General features: G+C 49.0%; 1 protein-coding gene across 1 annotated transcript in view; it reads right to left on the bottom strand.

Moving 5' to 3' along the window:
• Positions 1–3,500: 3,500 nt before the first annotated feature.
• Positions 3,501–23,298, bottom strand: part of znf407 (zinc finger protein 407) — a 30,571-nt gene continuing 10,773 nt past the window's right edge. Inside the window, exons 4-6 of the mRNA XM_062466196.1 lie at positions 23,003–23,117; positions 12,903–13,011; positions 3,501–4,013 (exon numbers count right to left, since the gene is read on the bottom strand). Coding sequence (XP_062322180.1) covers positions 3,501–4,013; positions 12,903–13,011; positions 23,003–23,117 — 737 coding nt within the window. The remainder of the gene's footprint in view (positions 4,014–12,902; positions 13,012–23,002; positions 23,118–23,298) is intronic.

Here is a 23,298-nt window from a genome sequence, read left to right on the forward strand (position 1 = left end):
AGTCTGAGATAATGAACTAATAAGCACTTCAGACAGGAGCCCTTGTCTACAAATAAATCAGAGAAAAAAAATATTAAGTACCGATTAGAATAAACAAAGAGAAAAAATTGATAACACGCACACACATGCCCCCCCCCCACACACACACCCACACCCCCCCAACACACACACCCACACACACACACAGACAAACAGAAACAAATGTGTAATGCACGCTCAGAGATGAACTCAAACACACAAACACACACACTTTCATACGGTGAATCAACTCCTACTACTTCTGGCCAGGCTGCTTGTTTGTGTGTGTGTGTGTGTGTGTGTGTGTGTGTGTGTGTGTGCGCGCGTGTGTGTGTGCGTGTGTGTGTGCGTGTGTGTGTGTGTGTGTGTGTGTGCCTGGCGGCACTGCTGTTCAAGTGGCTCACGCTCCAGCAAGATCAAAGGAGACGCGTCATTTCGGGAGCGTGTGTGTGTGTGTGTGAGAGAGAGAACAATAAGAAGCAGCAGAGTCATGTGGGTCTGATGTAGACAGACAAGTGGAGGAAGTAGATTTGGAAACCTCCCCCAGCATGCTGTCACTTCCTCTCGCTCACACTGCCCTGCTAGAACACACACACACATCTTAGACTCCACCCTGCTCTAACACACACACACACACACGCATCTATCAGACTTTACCATGCTCTAACACAGTGGTTCTCAATCCTGGTCCTCGGGAACCCCTGCCCTGCATGTTTTAGATGTTTCCCTGCTCCAACACACCTGATTCAAATGAATGATTGAGAACCACTGCTCTAACACACACACACACATCTTAAACTCCACCCTGCTCTAACACACACACACACACACACATTAGATTCTGCCCTGCTCCAAAAAACACACACACACACAATCTTAGACTCTGACTTTCACTGTCTGTTTGACCTCCACTTTTCTGTTTCTCCCTCTCTCTCTCTAACTACCACTCTCTCTCCCCCCCCCTCTCTTCCCCTCTCTCTCTCCCTCTCTTTCTGTGTGTGTGCTTGGGTTGAGCAATGTTGGGCTGTGCCAGTCTACCAGTCCCTCAAGAAGACTTAACACCAGTCTGCTCTTCCCACCTCACCCATAATGAGGACTGTTCCACTGTTCAGTCCAGGATAGTGTGTCAGTCCAGGGAGGGCGGGGGGCACATACACACTCCCCCACAGCAGGGCCCTGCTGATATTTGCCCGCCTCACTTCTAATACACATCAGCATGGCCGGTCTGTTTTCACAGCACTGTCACCAGCCAGAGAAAATATTTGCTTTCTTCTCCCCCATCCTCCCGTCCTCCCTCCCTCCTCATCACCCCCCTCCTCCTCCTCCCTCCTCTCTCCCCCCTTCCCTCTCCGATCCCCCTCTCTCCCCACACACTGCCGTCCCCTGATAGATAAATGGCGAGTGGATTTGTTTAGCAAATTGTTACGCTGCCTAAAACGACAAGTCTTGTGTGGTAGAGATACATGTAAATAGTTGACAAGGAGAAAATGGTTTTCCGTGATACGAGGCCATTACGGGGCCCTGCCTGTCTGGCATGGGTGTGTGTGTGTTATTGGATAGCTTGCGTGTGTGTGTGTGTGTCTGTATGTGTGTTATTGGAGAGGTAACCCTATACAACCCAGAGTACCACACAGGGGCTACACACCATGCATGGTTTCTCATCATTAAAATGAGTGGCTAGCCTGATCTGCCTGAACACACACACACACGCTTGACATGGAAACACAAACTTAGGGACACGCACCAACGTGTGACGACGGTGCGTTGAAGGTCCTACTTTTCCTGTGATGTCAAACATGGTGACATGACAGAGCTGAACCCATAAAGGTGTGCAGAACACAAGACTGGACCTTCACACACTGACGTCTCGCACCCCTCCTGGAATTCCAGATTCCTTCATTTCAGAGAATAGTTTCCTATACTTTCCAAAAGGTACTGATCTCCAGCTCTCTTTAGATCTCTGGAAAAGAGTTCCCCCCTCTGCTCGAGAATAAGAAGAGAGAGAAAGAAATGACGAGGAGGGGAAGAGAGAGAGGGAACGAGGGAGTGAAAAGAAAAAAGAAAGCATAGTTCTAATTAGGAGTAATTGTGCCTTTTCATTTCCAACATGATGAAATAATTTGATTCTGTGGGAGCCGGGGTCTGGTTATCCTCAGACAAAATGTCCGTCTGCCTCCAGTTAGCCAACCCCCTCTCTTTCCCTCCCTCTGCCCCTCTCGCTGTCTCTCCCTCTTTTGCTGACGCTTTCTGTCTCCCTCCGAGCCTCCAACTAGCTAGCAGCCATTCACTCTTTCATCCTCCAGCCCTAGTTCTAGACCCAGCCCTACTTCCAGCCACAGGCCTAGTTCCAGCCCAAGCTCCAGCCCAAGTTCTAGCCCGAGTCCCAGCCCTCGTTCCAGACCCATCCCCTAATTCCAAGGATGTGAGAGATACATGACACTATGAGATACATTTTGAGAGAAAACGAGAAAGAGAGAGAAAGAAAGTGAGGCAACAGACAGACAGACAGACAGACAGACAGACAGACAGACAGAGGCAGGCAAAGGCAGACCGACAGACAGAGATCCACACCAGGTCTCTTCTTGTCTCTCTGGTGGCCTCCAGTCTGACAGAGCCTGCATGGCCTACTCAAGCTCAGGGAGTATGACCCATACTGGGGAAGCAGAGCGCCAACAGCCCTGCTCTGGATCAGCTGCCATCTTGGAGCAATCTTCTCCACCTCCACCTGTCAATCAATTGTCTGAATTGTCCCCAAGGGTCAATCAGAGTCCAAATCCTGCCTCACTGGAGTCCAGCCCCACTGGAAACCAAACTGGAGGCAGATTACCTCATTTTGCAGTCTTTCGGACTGTCTGCCTACATTCCTCTGGTGTAGCCAGTCACCTCTGAAGCATCAATGTGGACACCTCGAACACCAGCCAGTCTAGAATGTTCCACCTACTCCTCCCACACCAGGGTGAAGTGATGCTGTAGAAGTCCAGTCTCTCGTTTGAAGTATTTCCCTAGTGTTTGCCTGTTATCATTTCCCCCTCATGATAAATGGATGGAAATGCAAACAGCACAAACAACAACACAAACCACTGCAGCGGCAGGGGCAGAGTGTGAGAGGACAGGAGCAGACATGTTGACAATCCGAGAGAGAGAGAGAGAGAGAGAGGAGAGAGAGAGAGAGAGAGAGAGAGAGAGAGAGAGAGAGAGAGAGAGAGAGAGAGAGAGAGAGAGAGAGAGAGATTGAGAGACTGGGAGAGAGATGAATAGAGAGAGATTGACAGAGAAAGAGCAAGAGTGAAAGAGTGACAGCGATGAGAAAGAGAGGGAACCGAGAGAGCGAAAGAAAAGGTCTGACCCACGGGGAGAGAAGGACTGTCCTCAAGACCACAGCTTCAGGTCTGTCAGCTCGAGTTGGGTGTGAGACTGCACGTGGCGTTGTGAATGTCTACTCTTCACTGTGCGAAAGGTCTTGAGCCACCGCCACTATTTGCTTATGCTGCATAGTTTCGTAATAATGCCGGAGACCGGCATGTGGAGCGCCTTGCTCCGTCTGTCCTTCGTAGGAAACCCACTTTGCATCGTTGTCGAAAAGTCTCGCCCATGGAGAACGTCCCCCTCGACTCCGCCAGGAACATCTCTTCATTCGGCTGCCCCCCCTGCCTCAACACAGGCTTCTTCATCCCTTCCGTCTCTGTGTATTTCCTGCTCTCCTCCCCGGCAAACGGCTGGGCCATGTGGCTGATGACCTCGTCGGCCGTCTTCCCGACGGACAGGAAGGAGGTGTTTGAGTTCAGCCTGGTCCTCGGCGAGCTGCTGTTCTGTCTGGCGTCTACTTCTTCAGGGGCCTCGCGGATGAATTCATGATCCCGCTCACTGCCGTTACCTTTCTGAGGAGGCCGATGTTCCAGGGCTGCCTGTGTCTGGAGCGCTACCTCGCCGTGATCCACCCTGTGGTCTTCCTCAGGTAGCGTCCTCAGGCAGGCTGGTGGTCTACTGGCAGGAAGCTACCCCGCCAGAGGCCACAGGCGGCCTGAGGAACGACTCACCGACGCCCTGATGCTGCAGTTAGGAGGCGCTGGTGTGATGGTTCAGTATGGGCAATATTTGGGCAATTGTTTCTGGAATGTGCATTGGGGAAAAGGAGTTCAAAATAAAAACAAGCAAAGGTACTCAAGTTGAAATGCTTCCTTTTGTCATGCTCAAGAATATCCGTATATCTATCTACGAGGAAAACATGAACTGTGAGACAGAAACATGGCACTTTTGCATAATCACAATGACCTGCTAGCGGTGCAATGTTCTGATGATCAGGTGTGTGACTGCGGGTGGGTTTTGTGTGTGTGTGTGTGTTTTGTATGTGTGTGCGTGTGTGTGTGTGTGTGTGTGTGTGTGACTGGGGAATAAGAGCACCAGCGATGATGGAGGTTGGAGCCCTCTCATGCTCACCATCGTAACAGAGGCCCCACTGGGCTTGTAAAACTAAGCAGAGCATCTGTCTGTCTTCTACACACACACACACACACACCTGCCCATGCTGTCTGATGATGCCTCACTCGCTCATGACAACGCATCGATTTTAGTTCTGCGGGCCGTCCGCCTGGAGGAATCCATAAGGCCAACACTTCTTATCCAGGCTGAGTGACAGCTGTGACAGCCCCCCCCCACCTCCTCCATCCACCCCCCTCCTCCGTACACCCCCCACCTCCCCCCCCCCCCGCTCCCCCGCCTGGCCGCCCCCCCGCAGGCCACGGAGCTGACTGACAGCCCTACACTCACACAGGCCTCTTCCTCACAGCACCGCTAACAGTTTAAAACACGTACCATTACAACAGGCAGTAAGCATGTACAGGCAGCCAGGGAGCTGGCTAGCTGGCTGGCTGGCTGGCTGACTGGACGTAGGGATCTGTGTGTGTGGGGGTGGGGGGGGGCTACCTACAGACACAACTCAACTGCAATACTAATCCTGACCCCAAAACTAACCCTGACCCTGGGTCTAGGGATAGAAAACTGTGTACGTACATGTGTGTTTGTGTAGGACAGTGTTAGTTTCCCTTTCCTTCTAGCCAGGGACTCCCTCTAAACACTTCCCCCCCCATACACACACACAACCCCCCCCCAACACACACACAGGCGTGATGGTGAGAAAACAAACAAGTAAGCCATACCCCGCAAGCATTAGGTTACTGCAGGCTAGGGATGGTGACTGAGGGAAGAACACACACACACACTGGGTAATGACCTGATTTGACAGAATGTGAGTTTTAATAGACCTCGACTGCCCTATTATTGACCCCACCAGCAGCTACGATTACATAGCTCCACTCCTAAAACACACACACGCATACTGTACAAATACATACACACACACAGTACAAACACACACACATAGACTGCTAGTCTGCTAGCTCCGGGGAGACTGCTTGCTCTCTACCTCAGGAAATCCAGAGGAGCCAGTTCTCCTGTTTATGAGGCTGGATAGTATGACGTCAAGGACCCATACATACATCACCTTGACCCTCCCCATCCCTCTCTCCATCCCTCTCTCCATCCATCTCTCTCCATCCATCTCTCCATCCATCTCTCCATCCCTCTCTCCATCCATCTCTCCATCCATCTCTCCATCCCTCTCTCCATCCATCTCTCTCCATCCATCTCTCCATCCATCTCTCCATCCCTCTCTCCATCCATCTCCCATCCTCTCTCCACCCTCTCTCCATCCATCTCCCCATCCCTCTCTCCATCCCTCTCTCCATCCATCTCTTCCCATCCATCTCTCCATCCCTCTCTCCATCCATCTCCCCATCCCTCTCTCCATCCATCTCTCCATCCCTCTCTCCATCCATCTCTCTCCATCCCTCTCTCCATCCCTCTCTCCATCCATCTCTCCATCCCTCTCTCCATCTCTCTCACCCATCCCTCTCTCTGTTCCTGTCATCATCCCTGTCTCCATCTCAGCCACATCCTGGTTTCACCTGATATCCCTGCACAATTTTTCCCTCTCCTCCACCCCTCCTCCCTCCCTCCCTCTCCTCCACTCCTCCTCCCTCCCTCCTCTCGTCCCTCCCTCCCTCCCCCCCCCTCCTATATGACATGAGGGAGGGTCCACAGGGGGGTGTCAGACGGCGACAGCAGAAATGTGCCTGAGAGCAAACACACTTGACCAAGCAACTCCTCATTAATGAGATATTAATTAACAAGTGCATTTTTCAATTAATTAAAGTTCGCCTTGCACCATGAATCAAGCAAAACTGTCGTTGTTTTAACAAATGAAAACCTATAGGTTCGGGGCGCTGGGGGGAATTGGGGGTGTTGATGGTGTGACTGGAGGCTTGTCAGGGGGAGAATATGGGGGGGGGGGGGGGGGGACTTCCTTATGACAGGGAGAAGTCTCAGTCCAGTGCCTCAAACCTGATACACACACACACACTCACACACTCAGTCATCGGAAAACCTCGGGCCCGGCGTTTGTCAACGCTGGGGAGTAACAGGACTGCATTACTCCTCCTGATGGCTCATAGACATTCATTTGTTTGAGACGCATTTGTAAAATGACAAATAATGCACGCACGCGAGCACACCGACGAAAGCAAGCTAACACACGCGCAAACACACACAGGCGTATGTACATGCTGTCGTGTGACATCGTGAAGGATATGAACCAGTACAATTATTATCCAACACAACGTATTCCTTATCGCTGCCTAGATAATGAACTGTCTGCCTGATGGCTGCGTCAGACTCCCTCTGCACAGAAACAATCCCACGACTACGACATAAACACACACACACTTCAAACACAACACACACACACACACACTAAGAGATCAAACATATACACACCTACCCACATGCTCAGTAATCAAATTAATTGCCACCCCCCCCCCTGCAGAAAGAAATCAAAATAATAAACCTGACGTGCTTCTAAAGGCCTGTTCTGTGTTCGGTTTCTCTGTTGTCTCCAGTCTAAGTTTGGAGGAACTTGCCTGTGTTGCAGTTGGGGCCATGGTGCCGTGGCGCCGGAGGCCAGCATGCTAATCTGGCCTTGGGACAGAATACATTACAGCTCCTATTAGCAACCAGGATGAAGGGGAGGGCTTTATTTTTAGAAATTAGAATATTTGTTACATTATTAAAAGGGGAACATCCTTTGATTCTTTAGCGTCTTTTCTCCTCCTCCTCTCCCCACTCTGTCTTTCACCCCCCCCCCCCTCTTTCTGTTTCTCCCCGTCTCCCTTAGAAATGCCTCCAAACTGCCTACCTGAGTGAAAAGAGCCGACTTTAGCGGGACGAGAACATGCCTGTCGGACATAAAACCAGCGTGTCTTCTCTTTCCTTCTCCCTCCCTCCATCTCTCTCTCCCTCCTTCGCTCCCTCTCCTTCCCTCCCTCCTCTCTCTCCTGGAGCTAGTTAGGTGTTCCTCACCACTACCCTCACCATGCCAACTCAAAAATCCACTGGCACAGCACATTTCTGCCTTGCATCCTCCTCTCTCTCTCTCTCTCTCTCTCTCTCCTCTCTCTCTCTCTCTCTCTCTCTCTCTCTCTCTCTCTCTCTCTCTCTCTCTCTCTCTCTCTCTCTCTCTCTCTCTCTCTCCTCTCTCCTCTCTCTCTCTCTCTCTCTCTCTCTCTCCGCCCCTTTCACACTCCCTTTCTTTCTCTCGCTCCCTCTCCATCGCTCTCACACTCTCTCCATCTCTCCGTCCCGCTCTCTCTGTCTCTTCCTCTCCCTCTGTGTGCCCCTCTGTTTCTCATTCGGCCTCTGCTTCTCCTCCTCTCTCACATCCTCACGCTCCCCCTCTCCCTCTCTCCCTTCTTCGTTATTCAATCAAAACCATTATTGTGGGATTATTGTCTTAGTTAGGGGGTCCACGGTGACAGCCTTTCAGTGACGCACAGGACCAAACAGCCTACGGACAGATTCAGACGTATTACCAACAAGGATTAGTTCGACTGCTCCGTGTCACGCTTCATGGTGTGAGCGCTCCAAGCCTCTGGCCGCAGGCTCGGGAAGCATCACCCCAAACATGGACTCATACAGACTCATCTGGACCCACTTCATTTCTGAGACACTTCAAGCATTCTAGAAGCAGGGGGGAGATCGTCAATCACATTAATCCGAATCAAAGTAACGTGATTACTTTGTTTGTTTGCTTCTTTAAATGAATAACATATGAGTTCTATAGAGCGTTCAGCAGGCAGTACCGGTGCCATTGATCAGGGTGTCAGTATTGCTCTCCAGACCAGAGCAGAGCCCAGCAGAGCGGCCAGCGAACTTCTCTACAATGATTTTATGACAAGAGACCAACAGGCCCTGAACCGGACTGATCCAGTCGTCCAGACCCATTTAGGCCAAATTGACTCGGTACTGATTTTATTTGAATCACTAAGGACAGTTTTAATTATTGGAGTAATTAGTAAAATATATGCGCCTTCAACGGCAATTGATCATTGTCTGTACAGTTGGTGGAACACTCCTTCTCTACCTCCACCCTGTCCTCCCCCATCTCTGCCCCCCCCTGTCTCTCACACACCCACGCAGACACACACTTGCTCCCTCGCTCACACACACACGCGGACACGGTCATGTGCCTGAGTGTGCCTGTACGGCATGTGGTGTATGATCGTGTGTGTGTGTGTGTCTGAGTTTTCATATTCAAACATAGACATGCGTGTGAGAGCAGCCGTGTGTCGCGAGAGATGACTGGAGGAACAGGAGCTCTCGGAGCGGGAAGGAGGGAGGGAAGGAAGGAGAAGTGAGAATGGAGGAGAGGAAAGAGGAGGAAAGTGAGAGGAGCGACACGTTTCAGTAAGCCACTTCATCCGATGGCCTGGTCAATATCTGCCGGCGCCACGAAGAGACCTCACACACACACACAAACACACACACCATTTCTCTCGCTTTTAGTTTCTCTATCTCAAACACACGTACAGTGTCCCACACATAGAGCAGAAGTAAAGAGATGCCTTCACATGCTGCCCCCCCCCCCCCCCACACACACACACACACACACACACACACAGACACACACACCTCCCCGGGTTGGACTGATCAAATGGATCAAATGGATTTTTGGTGTCCAAGGGCAGACCATGGCAGGTTTTTAAGGCTGTGTTAGTGCACTCACACACACACACGCACACACACACACTGACACACAGACAGCATGTTCATTGATCTGCTGCTTCCTGCACCTCTTTAAGTGTCTCAGGGAGGGAAAATAACACAGAGAGCTTTAGTCTTTCTGGAGCAGACAGACAGACAGACGGGCAGCCAGGCAGGCGTAACGATGACTATTCGTATCACTATCACCTTCGCATCCGTCGGAGCCTTGATTACCGTGCTTTCTGGAAAACACGTCATGTTTGTCGTCCATAGGATGTCGCCTAAACTTCAGCACAGAGCTGTTGTTCTACTTAGCATAACGACAAAATAACAGTTGAGATTCAGCATAAAGTTAGAGTGGGAGAACCTGAGAACCAGGCGAATGAGAGGACAAAGACAGGCTCTCCACCAGCCTCCAGTACTAAACATCCTGTCTCCTAATTACCGTAAGAAAAATACAATAATAATAATTAAAAATACATTAAAACACAACGAGAAAGGGAGAGAGGGGGGGGGTGCCAGTTATAAAACATATGTATTTTTAATATGAATCCCACTGAATCAATACCCGCAATTAGCAACAGCTACCAAATTGCGGGGCGAGGCGTAATTACTGTGAGGGTCAGTGGGTTATTATTCACAGTCACTCTGGTTTACTACATTAGGACTAGACAGGACGCCGGGGCGAAAAATTATAAATTCCATCCTCATATCTGTCCGTTTCTGATTCAGATAGATGGAGAATAATTAACTCCTAATTATTCAGATCACTTAAGGCACTTTCTGGATCCACAAAAGAGATGCAGACCCATCTCCCTCTCTCTCTCTTTTTCCTTCTCACTCTTTTCCCCTCTTTCGTTGTTTCCAACACTGTATTTGGTGTGGAGAGAGAGAGAGAGAGAGAGAGAGAGAGAGAGAGAGAGAGAGAGAGAGAGAGAGAGAGAGAGAGAGAGAAAAAAAGAAAGTGTGTCAGACCAATTCAGCTGCAATCATTTATAACAGTTTTACAACTTGACCACTGAAGAATCTGGAGAGAGAAAAAAATAGACTTTTTTTTCCAATTTTTCCACCTTCCTCCCCCCCCCTAGTTTCCACCTTACAGGGTCTTGTGAAAACGCACTTCCTTTAAATTCACCCATATGCAAATTATAAGATGTGATTTGCATTTTAAAGTATTTAACTCGCCGTATTTATTGGGCTCTGAGGCCTAGCTGATCATTGATTTATGTGCTTCCGGCAATCTTATTTCCATATTTTGTGTGGTTTTTAACGACAGTAATAATTCAAATATGCAAAAAGTTGTTCTTTGAACGATATCTTTAATTATATCCTCAAAGCATCATCGGTTTTTCTTTCTTTTTAAGGAACTGAGATTGTCTTTGAGAGACAAAAAAAAGATGTGGATAACCATGGGAAATTTTAGGGAGGATTCGGATATTGACGGGCCTAACTCCAGTCTGTTTCAGTAAGTACCAGAAGCTGTCTCCTCCCGTTGTCCTGTCTTCAAACGCACACACAGACGGGTGGACACTGGGCTGGCGCGAAGGCGCTCGCATGACCTTGTCTCCAAACCGCTGATTAATGGTGACATTCTTTCACCACAAATCCGATCTCAGATTGTGAAATTCGTCTCCCTGCCTCCAAAAAGAACGGCAGACCTCCCCCCTCTGTTTTGCCGCAAACACAGAGACCTCCTCTGCCACGTCGCCTTATTAGACTTGTCACGGTGGCTGCGTGCTCTTATGAAAGTCATCACCCTCCCGAGTTATTAAAACTGGCGGATTCCCACCATCGTTTAGCCTATCGGCATCACAGATCGGCCGGTCAAGCCCCGTCCAGCTTCGGCGCGCGGTTTAGGAGAGTCCGAGTGCATATTCCCTTTGTCATCCACACAGTGGAAACTTTTTAGAATAATTGCTCAGCCATGTAGGCTCGCGGGTGACTAATATATTAGATTAGTCGCGTTTGGTTGCAAAGAAGGGGGGACGTTTATATCGTCTATTTTTCAGCTGGTGGACTACATACTGTGTCAGTCTACATAAAAGGAAATGAAAAGATTAATACACTAAAAAGACCCTTCACGTGCCCGTTATAAACTGTAACCTACAATAGCCTTCTGCACTATACCACGCGTAAATGTCAGAGGTTGGAGAAAACACACACCAGTAGAATTAATAACATGTACAAAATCCACAGTGACTACATTCATGTTGAAAAAAAAAAGATTATGATTCTGACATGATTTTTTAAATATAAATTCCTGTGAACATTTTAAATTAGGCCTACGAGTTACATAGAATGTATATAAAAAATTATCTGAGCTTCAATATTCTTTCCCTGACAGAATTTCTTGTTTATATGAAAATATTTACACTAATTTGTAGTTATTTATTTTTACCCCCTTAGACAGAACACCACATCTTGTTAAAGGCAATTATAATAATTTGACATTTAATATGGCCAGCTTGCATGAATATGTTATGGAAATGAATGTGGCAACGAATTAGCATAACATGTAAGTATATTTTAGTTGGTGTTATTGTTCTTACAATTATTAGATTATCAAGAAATATTATATTTAAAATGATATTATTAGGATTATGGCATTGCTTACTATTATAATTTAAGAATTTAAATTGGCATGAAAACCAGCTCATTGTCCAGGCCCGCAATTTCACAAGGGACACTGGTGTTCTGGTGTTTCAACGTATGTGAGTGAGTGTGTGTAAGATTGGAGTTAATACAAACCAAAAACATTACCACACAATACCTTAGGCTACACTTTCCCAGACCGACTAGCAATGCTAAGCCATGTGCTGTCCACATACAACTTAAATTACCACCTACTCCCCTCCTCTCTCCTCTGCTCCTCTCTACTGGACCCTCATGATATGTGACTTTCATTCATGAGAACACACATACATACATACATACATACATAGACTAACCTTACAAGGCCCAAGCAGACAAGGATTTGAAATAGGACTACAAAAAAAAGAAACAACTTATATAATTCTATATACAATTGTAAAATTATTTATGTGCTTTAATAGCCACAACTCTCTCTCACAATATAACACACAGCCAGACACACACACAGACGTTGCGTATAATCTGGTTTGTATTATCCGATTGTCCTCAGTGTAAAAGTTTTCAGGCCAAACAAGAATGCAATTCGACGAAGTGAGAATCCAGTTTGCGGCCTACTGCACAGAATCAGATAGTAAACTAAAGTCTCTGTTAAAGGGTTATCTGCCTGTGTCTTACCGCCTGCTACCTGCTCCCATTCACAGGCAACATGCACTGATTTGAATAAGCACTGCTCCGACAGATCTCTTATCAGATCACACACACACACACACACACCAGTATCAGGTACTCCCCATCTCTTTCTGCGCTGCGTGAAGAAGGGTAGAGCACAGGGAGGAAAGTGTGTGTGTGTGTGTTCCCAGAATAATCTCAGAGATCCAGAGATGCAAAGCGGACCAGAGCGGCAGGATAATACTCTGTCTCCTAAAACAGACCCTTTTGTTTTCTTCCCGTGTTTGTGCAGTTGCTCCATTTACTGTACTCTCTGAATTACATTTCACAAGAACTGCTGATCAAACCGATTAAATACTCCACAGGCACAGGATCATTTTCAGGGATTTCCTGTAGATATCATTTAGATCGTGTAAATGCATACGGATCTCAATGAATGGGTTTCCGAATTTAAGAAAAAGTCTCTCGTTCACTGGAGAGCAGTTCTACGATGAACCACAGTGGAACAGGTTCGACGGAACTTAGTGCACGTGCCGCTTTGACACATTACACTGAGGTTTGTTCTTTCCTTCTCCCTTCCAGCCACACCGGTCCCTAACGATGAACAGGTCTAGTGTTTCACCTTGCTGTTTGCTTTCCCTGCAACGAGGGAAAGATCAAGTTAGGAGCACATCAGTCACGGGCCTGGGCAAGACTGGTAACATTAACAACATGACCACAGAACATCCCCCAGTGGGTCTCTCTCTCTCTTGCACACACACACACACACACACACACACACACACACACTTCCTCTCTCTCTTTAGCCAGGGTTAACCTGTTCTCTTCATTAGGGGGCAATGGGGATATAACACTATGGAGTCTTTGTCCTTGCTATAATTGCCCTCTGAGTACGTCACATACACACACACACACTAACACACACACACACCCACACACACGGCCCCCCACCCACCATCAGACTGGTGAGGCGCGGAGAGGAGGTGCTCTCCTGAGACCTGCTGGTCAGCCCTCAGGTCCAACAGCCAGCTCAGGCTTGTCCTAGTTAAAGCTACACCAGGAGACAGACACACACACACACTCGCCCAGTAGCGCCTCTTTCATCCCTTACCAACCTACTCACCGCCACTACACTAATCTCTATCTCTACACTGAAAAACGATGAATAATAACTGCCGTTTCATAAATAGGGTGTATTCTTTAAATAAAAGTAATCCAGGGAATGCATCGTTTATGTATTATTATTTCTTTCTTTCATGTCCTCTGCTCATTTTTGTGATTCTTCATTTTTGTGGGTCTGTTTCAAAACAGAAACTAACTCCATTCAGTGATTTATTTTTACCTCGACGAAAGTGGGTAAGCCGTAAAAATGTTCATAACATTTGGATGCATATACCGTATAAGTTACATGCCATCATTTTTGGGACCAACAACAAAACTAGCCATCATTTAATTTACTCACACAATGACCAACATTTTAAAAACAAATGACTTTTTTCTTCTTCAGCCGTTTCATTTATGCATGCCTTGAGAGCTACACGTACTCCCTCAACCCACAGCGCTGGCTTCCTTCCACCTCAGCTTCTAGCAACGACATGGCGCCATCTACTGTCCACAACATTCACCGCTCACCCTCCCCACTTCCTGGCTGCCGACACAAAGATGGCCTTCTCCGGAACACGGAACTTGGAAGTCCGGACCATTCTGGAATGCTCTCTCCCCCTCTCGGCACCAGTGAGGCAACAGGAAGAGAGAAGGAGAGGGGGGGGGGGGAGAGTGAGTAGAGAGGAGAGTGAGGGGAGGGGGCTGTTTGGGTGTGTCAGGGTGGACCACGGTGGGCAACGAAGCAGAGAGGAGCCTAATTTGGAGCTTAACTGTAACAGACTGAGGGTTATCAGTGCTTCCATTTAGGTCTGACCCTGCTTTGTATCGGCCCGAATTAACAGAACAAACCCTTCCTCTTCCCAGGCGCACGCTCCACCTCCTCCTCCTCCTCTTCCTCAGCGGGGGTGGGGAGGGAGGAGGGCATAATCGATGTGTCAGCGTTTTCACGGATGGCTGAAGGGTTCAGACGCTAGCCTCGCCTGGCGGTGTAGAGGTTAACGTGGAAAGGAGAGGAGACCATAAGTATAGAGCACAGAGAGTGTGTGTGTGTGTGTGTGTGTGACGGCAGTTGCAGCGGTAGTTGTCGCCTGTTGTCCGACCTGCGTCGGTTCCTCTCCTCCGCTCTCTCAGAACCACCAATCATGAGTGACACCAACGCATGACCCAGGGGGACGAGCGCACCCCTCCATTCCTCTTTTCCCACCCTGACACTCCACTCCTCCCAAATTTAGCCCCCTCACCCCCTATGAACCCCTCCAGCGCTCCTTCGTGGCAGCGCAGATGATCCAGAGATGGTCGGGGGGGGGGGGGGGGGGGGGGCAGGTCAGAGACTCCAGCTCGTTACCCCGCTCTGACCGCTCCGTCTCTGGGTTCCCCGGCTGTGTGGGGCCCCTCTTCAGCCCTCGGGCCGAAGCTCCCTCAGACAGAGAGAGGCAGGGAGGGCACAGTGCACAGACAGATATGGCCGACCCATCAGGGAACACACAGGGACACTCACTACAGCGACACCCGCGTGGGGGGATACTGGTCATGTGCAGTCATAACCGCACATGGAGAAACACACACACGCCGCTCTGCCTCCCGCCGGCAGTCAGGGGTGTTTTACGGGTCCCGGGAGAGGTGAGGACAGTGAGATGAAGCTTCAGCACACAGAGGAGCCTGGTCAAGGACACCGGCAACATCACTCACACCTGCCTTCATCATCGCCTTTTATTTCTTGCCCTCCATCTCCTCCACCTTCTCCTCCTCTAGCTCCTCCACTTTCCCTCTGCTTCTGCCTCCCCCTCCTCCTCTGCTCCTGCCCTTCCTCTGCTCCTCCCCTCCCTCATCTTCCTCCCACTCCTTGTCTTCCTCCTCCTCCTCTTCCTCCAGCAGGATATTAGATAACAAAGCCCTAATCAATCCACGTCTCTAATTAATCAATTGAGCAACCAATCAGAACCAGCTGGCAAGGAGGTGTGTCGCTCGAATTGGTTCGTTGGGTTGATGTAATTTCATTTTTTCTTCGTTACCAATCCATCATATGTTATTATAGGTTCTGCTTATATCACTTCATAGATCATAGGATAGCATATCAGCAAAACATTCCAATTATACTGCTATTACTGAAAACAGGCTGAACACAAGCTCTAATTATAGGTCTATGCCATCCAGCCAGCCACCCAACCAGCAAGCCAGTCAACCAGCCAGCCAGCCAGCCAGGTGCATCAACTCCATTATGACGATGAGAAAAAATGATTGTGTTTGACCTCTCTGCCATTTTAATACGTCTAGCTGTCACTGAGAGAGAAGGATAGAGAGACAGAGGGAGCGGGTAAAGATAGATTAAGAGAGACGGGGGGGTAAGAGAGAGAGAAAGAGACAAAGGTAGAGAAAGAGAGCGACAGAGAAAGAGAGTCAAATAAAAGAGCGAGACAGTGAGGGAGACAGAGAGGGAGACAGAGAGAGAGAGAGAGAGAGAGAGAGAGAGAGAGAGAGAGAGAGAGAGAGAGAGAGAGAGAGAGAGAGAGAGAAAGAGAGAGGGAGGGAGGGAGGAAGAGCGAGATAGAGGGCAAGACAGACAGACAGGAGGAAGTAGAGAGGACAGGATGCTGATCAGCTGTGAGCCACGGTCGTCTGTGATGCCACTCTCCAGGATGGTATCAAGCATCGCCACGGTAACCCTGCCATGAAATAATCGGAACCTACAGGAAGTCAATTAAAAAGTGCCAGGGGAGATTAAGACCAGCGTGACAGCCCATCACCAAGCCACACAGGAATAGGTGTGTGTGTGTCTGTATGTGGGGGGGGGGGGAATGAAACAAGGGGGCCAAAAAGTGTGCTGCACCAGGGCCAGTGGACTAAGTTGATAAGCACTGTCACGTGTCTGTCTACAGCGAGCAGGGCCCGGTCAGGATATCAATGACCTCAGACCCTGCGTGACTCTGATTGGCTTTCATTACAGTGACATCACTCCTCACTGGGACATTCACCCCAGCACAGCCTCTCAGCTCTCTCCTGAAGAAGACTTCATACACACCCACACACATATACGGACGTATGCTAATACATACACGTTCACAGACAGAAAGAGCCTCTTCCTCCTCCTCCTCTTCCTCCTCCTCTCCTCAGCCTCTCTGCAACTTTCACCTCCTCTATCACATCTTTATCAGCCCAACTCTTCCCCCCCCTTTTCCTCCACTCTTTCACTCGCTCGCTCCCTCCCTCCCTCTCACTTTGTAGTACTTCTTTCGATCGCACCCACCCTCCCTCCTCCCTTCGTTTTCCTCTCTACCTCCCTCGTCCCGGCTTCTCCTTCTCTCTGGATCTCAAGCAGCAGTAACTGGGAGCACAAATGACTCTCCCCTCCACCTCTAACTCCCTCTAAATCTTCTCCCATTTCCACTTTGCTGAGCTGGGATATTTTATTCCTCCATCAAATATGCATCCCATTAATTAAGTTCAATTACTCCTGACTGCCAAGATCTCCGCCGTCCGATGGGGTGTCAAACACAGAAATGCCTATGAGTGTGGACCTGCAATGACACGGCCCCACACTTAAACATGAGTTACAGCCTTCCTCTGCTCCGTCTGCGGGCACCCTCCCAAAACACGCCGGGGTGCTGGGGACCAAGCACAGGCCCTCTCCTCTCCTCCCTCTCCCTACCTCTCCCTCTATCTCCTCTCTCATCTCTCCCCTATCTCTCTCCTTCCCCCTCTTCCTCCGTCTCCCCCTTTCTCTTTCCTTCTTTTCTTCTCCCTCTCCCTTTCCATCTTCTTCTACACCCCTCCCTCCCGCTCGCTCGCTTTCTCTCTCCCCCCCCCCCTCACTCACTTTACCCGTTTTTAATAAGTGCACAATAGATGACACAGGCACTTCTGACAAAGAAAGGACTGATATTTTAATTACCGCCTTCTCCCTCGCCCCCCTTCCTCTTCATCTTTTAATTGCTGTTGTTAATCACTCATTAACTCATCTCGCCCCTCGCCTCCTAAATCCACCCGGTGCTCCATTAGCTCTCCACGCGGCTCAGACGGGAACATCTCCTCCGAGCCGGGGGGGGCGAGGCGGCCCGGGGTGGCGTTCCTTTGTGCCGGGTCTCCCTTTGGGACAAAGAGCAGAGGCGGAGCGGGCGGGCGGGCGGGGAGTGCGCTGCGGGGACTCGAGGCCGTCGTGGAGGAACAGGGCCGGCCGGCGGAGCCTCCGCAGGTTACCGTTGGTCTGCGTGGAGAGGGGACTGGAGGGGTGCGTACTTCCTGGTAGACATTAGACTGATCCTCAATAAGATCAAATTTCAGACTAGATCATCTGTAGCTCGAGTCAGGGAACCAGTTGGCTGTATGCAGTATACGGTGTATTCTCTGTGGCCAGTTTAAGGGCCTGTTTACCCCACCCAGACTGAATGTGCTGCGTAAGTCTGGTCCGGGTCCTGCTCCCACTACTGTTTGTTTGTTTTATTCATTATTTTGATTAAAAGAGGAGGGTTTGATAATAAGCGCCCCTCCCCCCCAACCAGGTTCAGAGACCAATAAAGAAGGGGCCAGTAGGGACCCTGTCCTGGCTGCTTCTCATCTTGGGCCCTATTAGATCATAGAGAGAGACAGAGAGAGAGAGAGACAGAGAGACAGAGAGACAGAGAGAGAGAGAGAGAGAGAGAGAGAGAGAGAGAGAGAGAGAGATGAGAGAGAGAGAGAGAGAGAGAGAGAGAGAGAGAGGAGAGAGAGAGGAGAGAGAGAGAGAGAGAGAGAGAGAGAGAGGAGAGAGAGAGAGAGAGAGAGAGAGAGAGAGAGAAAAAGGCCCATTCCATCAGTAACTACAACCATACGTTCACGTTCCTTGAACCGGACGGACCACACATGCACTCCACACTTCTCTCTCCCCAAAGTGTTCACCAGGCATAATTGGAGTGTAAATCTGATATCGAAAATCACGTTTGTGTCATATTGCTAAGTCTTCAGTGCTGTGGATTAGATGCACTGTTGCACACTGTCTCCAGATAGCTGAGCACTGCAGATCATGAATAAGCATAACAATTAAAGAGCCCTGATTGAATGTTGTTTTCTTTCAAAACTCTAGTTTTTATAAAGGTTTCTTTCAGGTGAAACATTGAGATGTGTTTCTCTTCTAATCTGGGTGCAACTCAAGGTGATAGTTGCTGTCTCATTGGTATGGTTTAGTCATGTGTTTGTGTGGGTGTGTTTGTGTCATTCCATGTGTGAGAGTGTTTTGCCTATTTCCTCCACAAAGAAAGGGGGGAGAAAACACATTAATTTAACAAAACATCAGCCCAGGGCTAAAAAACACATCTAATCCATTGTGCAGTGTTCTGTCCTGTTAAGGGAATCTAACCAGCTGTAAAGCTGTCCCTCTCACTAAGAAGGGTAGCGACACGCGGCTCCGTCAGAAGCGCTATGCCGAGCGCTATGCCGAGGAGACGCGTCTTCGTTAGCGTCGCGGCAGCTTCGATGGCCGCATACTTAACCTTTCCAGACCAGCCTTTCTGCATTATTTTCCAAATGACCTTTATCTTTACTTATTTCATTCCCTATAATGGCTCGCTAAATTCGGTTAAGCACATCAGAGCAGAATGTGTTTGTTCTGCTTCAAGGAGCGTCCTAACTGGCAAGACGCTCCCGTCCAAAACGGTAAACAGGATACATCTTCCTAATGGGAACAAATACCACGTCTGTCTCTCTATCGGAGAAAAAAAAGGAATAGGCCTAATGATAATTTGTCTCCGTAAGGGCATACTGTTAAACATGGCTAAAGACTGGACTTCTGATTCAGAGAGGACACACTTCAGCAGCATCTTAATACAAATCTGTTAAAAATGCAAATAAATTATGCAAACTGTGAACGTCTGGCGTAAGTGACTTGTCAGGAGTAAATATTCAACATGTTTACATCTGTTTGTCGGGTAACACATTTAGTATTTCTGAATACCATTTTGGAGCGCGAACACACACACACACACGCACGCACACACATGGCGCTCATTTCTTCGTCAAATAAAACTACATCATTTTGTAGCTTTCAGACATTCAACCCTAATATAAATACATACCCTAAGTGTCATACCCCAGACACAATCCCCAGCCCTTTAACAACCGGTGGCGCGTTTCAGACCCTTCTGGAGGAGCACGGAGATCAGACGAAGTAGCTAATGCACGTGATGATTAAGTGTAACTCAAACACCGAGTGTGTTGTTCGCGTTCGTGACAGCCTGTAATTTGCTGCATTATATTCAGGGTTTTTTAATTGCATGCCGGCGACGTGGCTCTGACACGCTATGAAGCGATGATGTACAATTACTTCGGGGGGCGGCGCGAGATCACGGGAATGACATTATAATCATCTTCATAGGGATCCCTTTCTTCATCTCAAACAGGCAGACATGTTGAACTGGAGGAGGGAGGCCAATATCACACAAAAATAGTTATAACCAGATTCGGCGAGAGGATTAGAGAGAGAGAGAGAGAGAGAGAGGGGGGGGGGGGCACAGACAGAGATGGGGGAGAGGAGCGAAAAAGACAGACAGACAATAGGCTATAGCAGAGTTATCCCAAGAATAAGCAGGGTACTAAGATGCTGCTGTCCTGTCAGATCTGCCTCACGGGACAGTTTGCTCAGGATCACTCAGGCCTGGGCATTAACACCCATTACTGGAGATGATCCAGTAGAGCGGTGCTGCCCAGCTATTCTGGGCCCGGACCACACACACGCTCACACCCTGAGAGACACAAAAGCCAGTCACAAGCCTGGTCCATCCAGCTCACAGTCGCATCCAGACAACAGCACGTCGCATCCCACTGATTCGAGACAGCCACTATCCCTCGCTTTTGTCCTCTGCTTTCCTTACATTTCTCCACTCTCTTATCCAGCCCTTCCTCCTCGCCGCTCTCCTCGGAGGAGCAACAGTTCCAGTTTGGTCCAGTAGTTTGGCTGGGCAGAAATATGACAAGAAGGGCAGCATCTGACCTATCAAGAAGCTGGAGATGAAAAGAGAAGAGAGGAAGGGGGGGGGGAGAAAAGAGGAGAAAAGAAGAGAAGAGAGGAGTAGATAAGAGAAGAGGAGTAGAGAAGAGAAGAGAGGAGAGGAGAGGAGAGGAGAGAGGGTAATGTCTCTAACCCCAGCGAGGTCTGGGAGGATGAGATATTAAACCAATGCCTCACAGCATTTACTCTCCTGATGCATAATTTAACACCTACAAACAGCACCGGGCTGTCCAGGGCTTCGCTGGGGAGGGAGACGAGGGGGACGAGGGGCGAGGGGCGCGGGGGGGAGTGCTGAATCCAGGGTGTTTCAGTGGGATGATGGAGGAGATGGAGGAGAGGAGCGGCTCATTAAAAGTCCTAACCCCACTGTGGGAGCAGCACCCCCTACACCATGGGAGCCGGGACAGGAAGCCGACGTCAAACCTAACGTATAACAGCTTCCTCTTTTCGAAACCAATTAAATATGAGGAATATGGTGCTGTGTGCAAGCAGGCAATTTGGGTTTTTCTGCTGTTCCTGCAGGTTGTGTTGTTATGGCCACATTAGGACAGATCAATCAGTAGCTGTATTTTTGGGGTTGTCACGGCGGCCAGATTCAATATCAGGGCTCCTGTTGGACGAGGACCCCAGAGCTGGATGGAGACTGCTGCTCTCTGGCTCCCTCTCTGGAGGGAGGCTCCGCGACGGAGAGATGCAGACAGAAGATGAAGAGTGACGGAGAAAATAAAGAGAGGGGCAGTGGAGGAGAAAGAGACGAGACAGAGGGAGAGGAGGAGACTGAGAGAGAGAGACAGACGGAGAGAGAATGAGACAGAGAGAAAGAGAAAGAGAGACAGAGCGAGAGGAGGAGAACAAGACAGATGAAGAGAGTGACAGAGAGACAGACAGACAGACAGACAGAGAGACAGACAGACAGACAGACAGAGAGACAGACAGACAGACAGAGACAGCCCGGTGGCGTGTGACAGTCCGCCAGGTCAGGGGGAGTGATCCGTCCTGGCCTTCATTTGCATGTGTTAATGAGATGCCACAACAATACCTCCTCCAGACCTCCAGACCTGCCAGCCTCTCAGACTTCCAGCCTCCACAGCCTCCACAGCCTTAACAGCCTCCCAAGCAGAGACAAGTGCCTGGTGCCTCTTGTGACGATACTAGCCTGGCAGAGGAGCACTCTCAGCCGCCCGTCTCAGACGCGTCCTGTCTGTCTCTCAACCACTGCCTGTCTGTCTGTCTCTTAACCACTGCCTGTCTGTCTGTCTCTCAAACACTGCCTGTCTGTCTGTCTCATTTTATACATGACTGATTTGTTTTTTTATACAACAGTAACAACATGGAAATCATTAAAGCAGACCCCTCCCCAGCCCTTACGTTGCTATACACACACACATGCCACACCTGAACACAGAAAGAGAGAGAGAGAGAGAGAGAGAGAGAGAGAGAGAGGGAGGGAGAGAAAGAAAGAAAGAAAGACAGAAAAAAAGAAAGGAAGAGAAAGAAAGAAAGAAAAAGAGAGAAAGACAGACATACGAAGTTGCTTGTGTCCTTAATGAGCCTGTTTCTGGTGTGTTCTTTGTTTGCTGCTCTTTAGTCAGAGAGAAGAGGTCGGTGGTGATCAGTCACCTTCACACACACACAAACGTGCGCACGCACACACCAGGGGCAGGCAGTGACAGCACATAGCTCTTCTAATCCAATGATTTGTGAAACCAGTATCTGTATTTAGTAGTCCCATTTAAAGGCATATTACAAGAGTGCTCCGTATGTGTGTGTGTGTTTGTGTGAGCAAGGTTTTATCTGGAGGGTCAACAGCAGTGTTTTCCCTCATTACAGGTGAAGCTGTGTGCAACCACAACTGTTTGTCCTGCTCTAATATGTTTGTGCACCGCAGCAGGAGCCTATAAAACTACATGAACACACACACAGACAAACACACACACACACAGACAAACACACACACGCAGACAAACACACACACACACACACGCAGACAAACACACACACACACACGCAGACAAACACACACACACACAGGCACACGCAAACAAACACACATACGGGCCTTTTAGCTTCAGAAGAACAGCAACCTAGAAATGTCAGTAAGAAAAGAACTCTCCGACTCAAGCTTTACAAACAACAAATGACGACAAATGAGAAAACAGTAAGTGAATACAAAATAACTGCATCCTGGCCAGGGATGTGACCCTTCAGTTAATCCCCATGTTCCATGTCGAACAGGCTTACAACAAAGCCCCCGGTCCTTGAGAACATGGGGGAACCCGGGGGGAAGTCACCAGGGGAACCAGGCGCACAGAACATCTGTTCCATTCCAGGACCAGAAAGCAGCCTAGGATGTTGGTTATATTTAACACATGGGATATGTAGGATATTGTGGTTGGATGTGTGTGTGTCTGTGTGTGTGTTTTTAAAGGAACAACGTTTGCAACGGTTTCCTCATCTTTTCCATGTGGATGAGACGGCAGTCGAGAGTGGAGGGAGACCTAGACTCACCCCCCCCCCCCCTCACACACACACACACACACAGTGACTCACCCACAGATGTGGCACTTGTACTCTCTCATGCCCAGGTGTCTCTTGACGTGGTTTCGGGCGTCGCCCAGTTGAGCGGTCGCAAAGTTGCAGATCTTGCACTTGAACGGCTTCGACCCTGCAGAACGAGCCAAGAGGATTGGTTGATTTCATTAATTGGACTCAAGATGTGGCCACAATGTGCAATCACAGACACGCCTTCAAAACTGAAAAGGTTAACAGGGTCTCCAGCCGAGTGCAACGCAGCCTCAGAACCCAACACTTTATCACCACACTTCCCATATCATGGAGTCTTTACA

The sequence above is a fragment of the Osmerus eperlanus genome, chromosome 7 (assembly GCF_963692335.1).
Source record: "Osmerus eperlanus chromosome 7, fOsmEpe2.1, whole genome shotgun sequence".
Lineage (NCBI taxonomy): Eukaryota > Metazoa > Chordata > Actinopteri > Osmeriformes > Osmeridae > Osmerus > Osmerus eperlanus.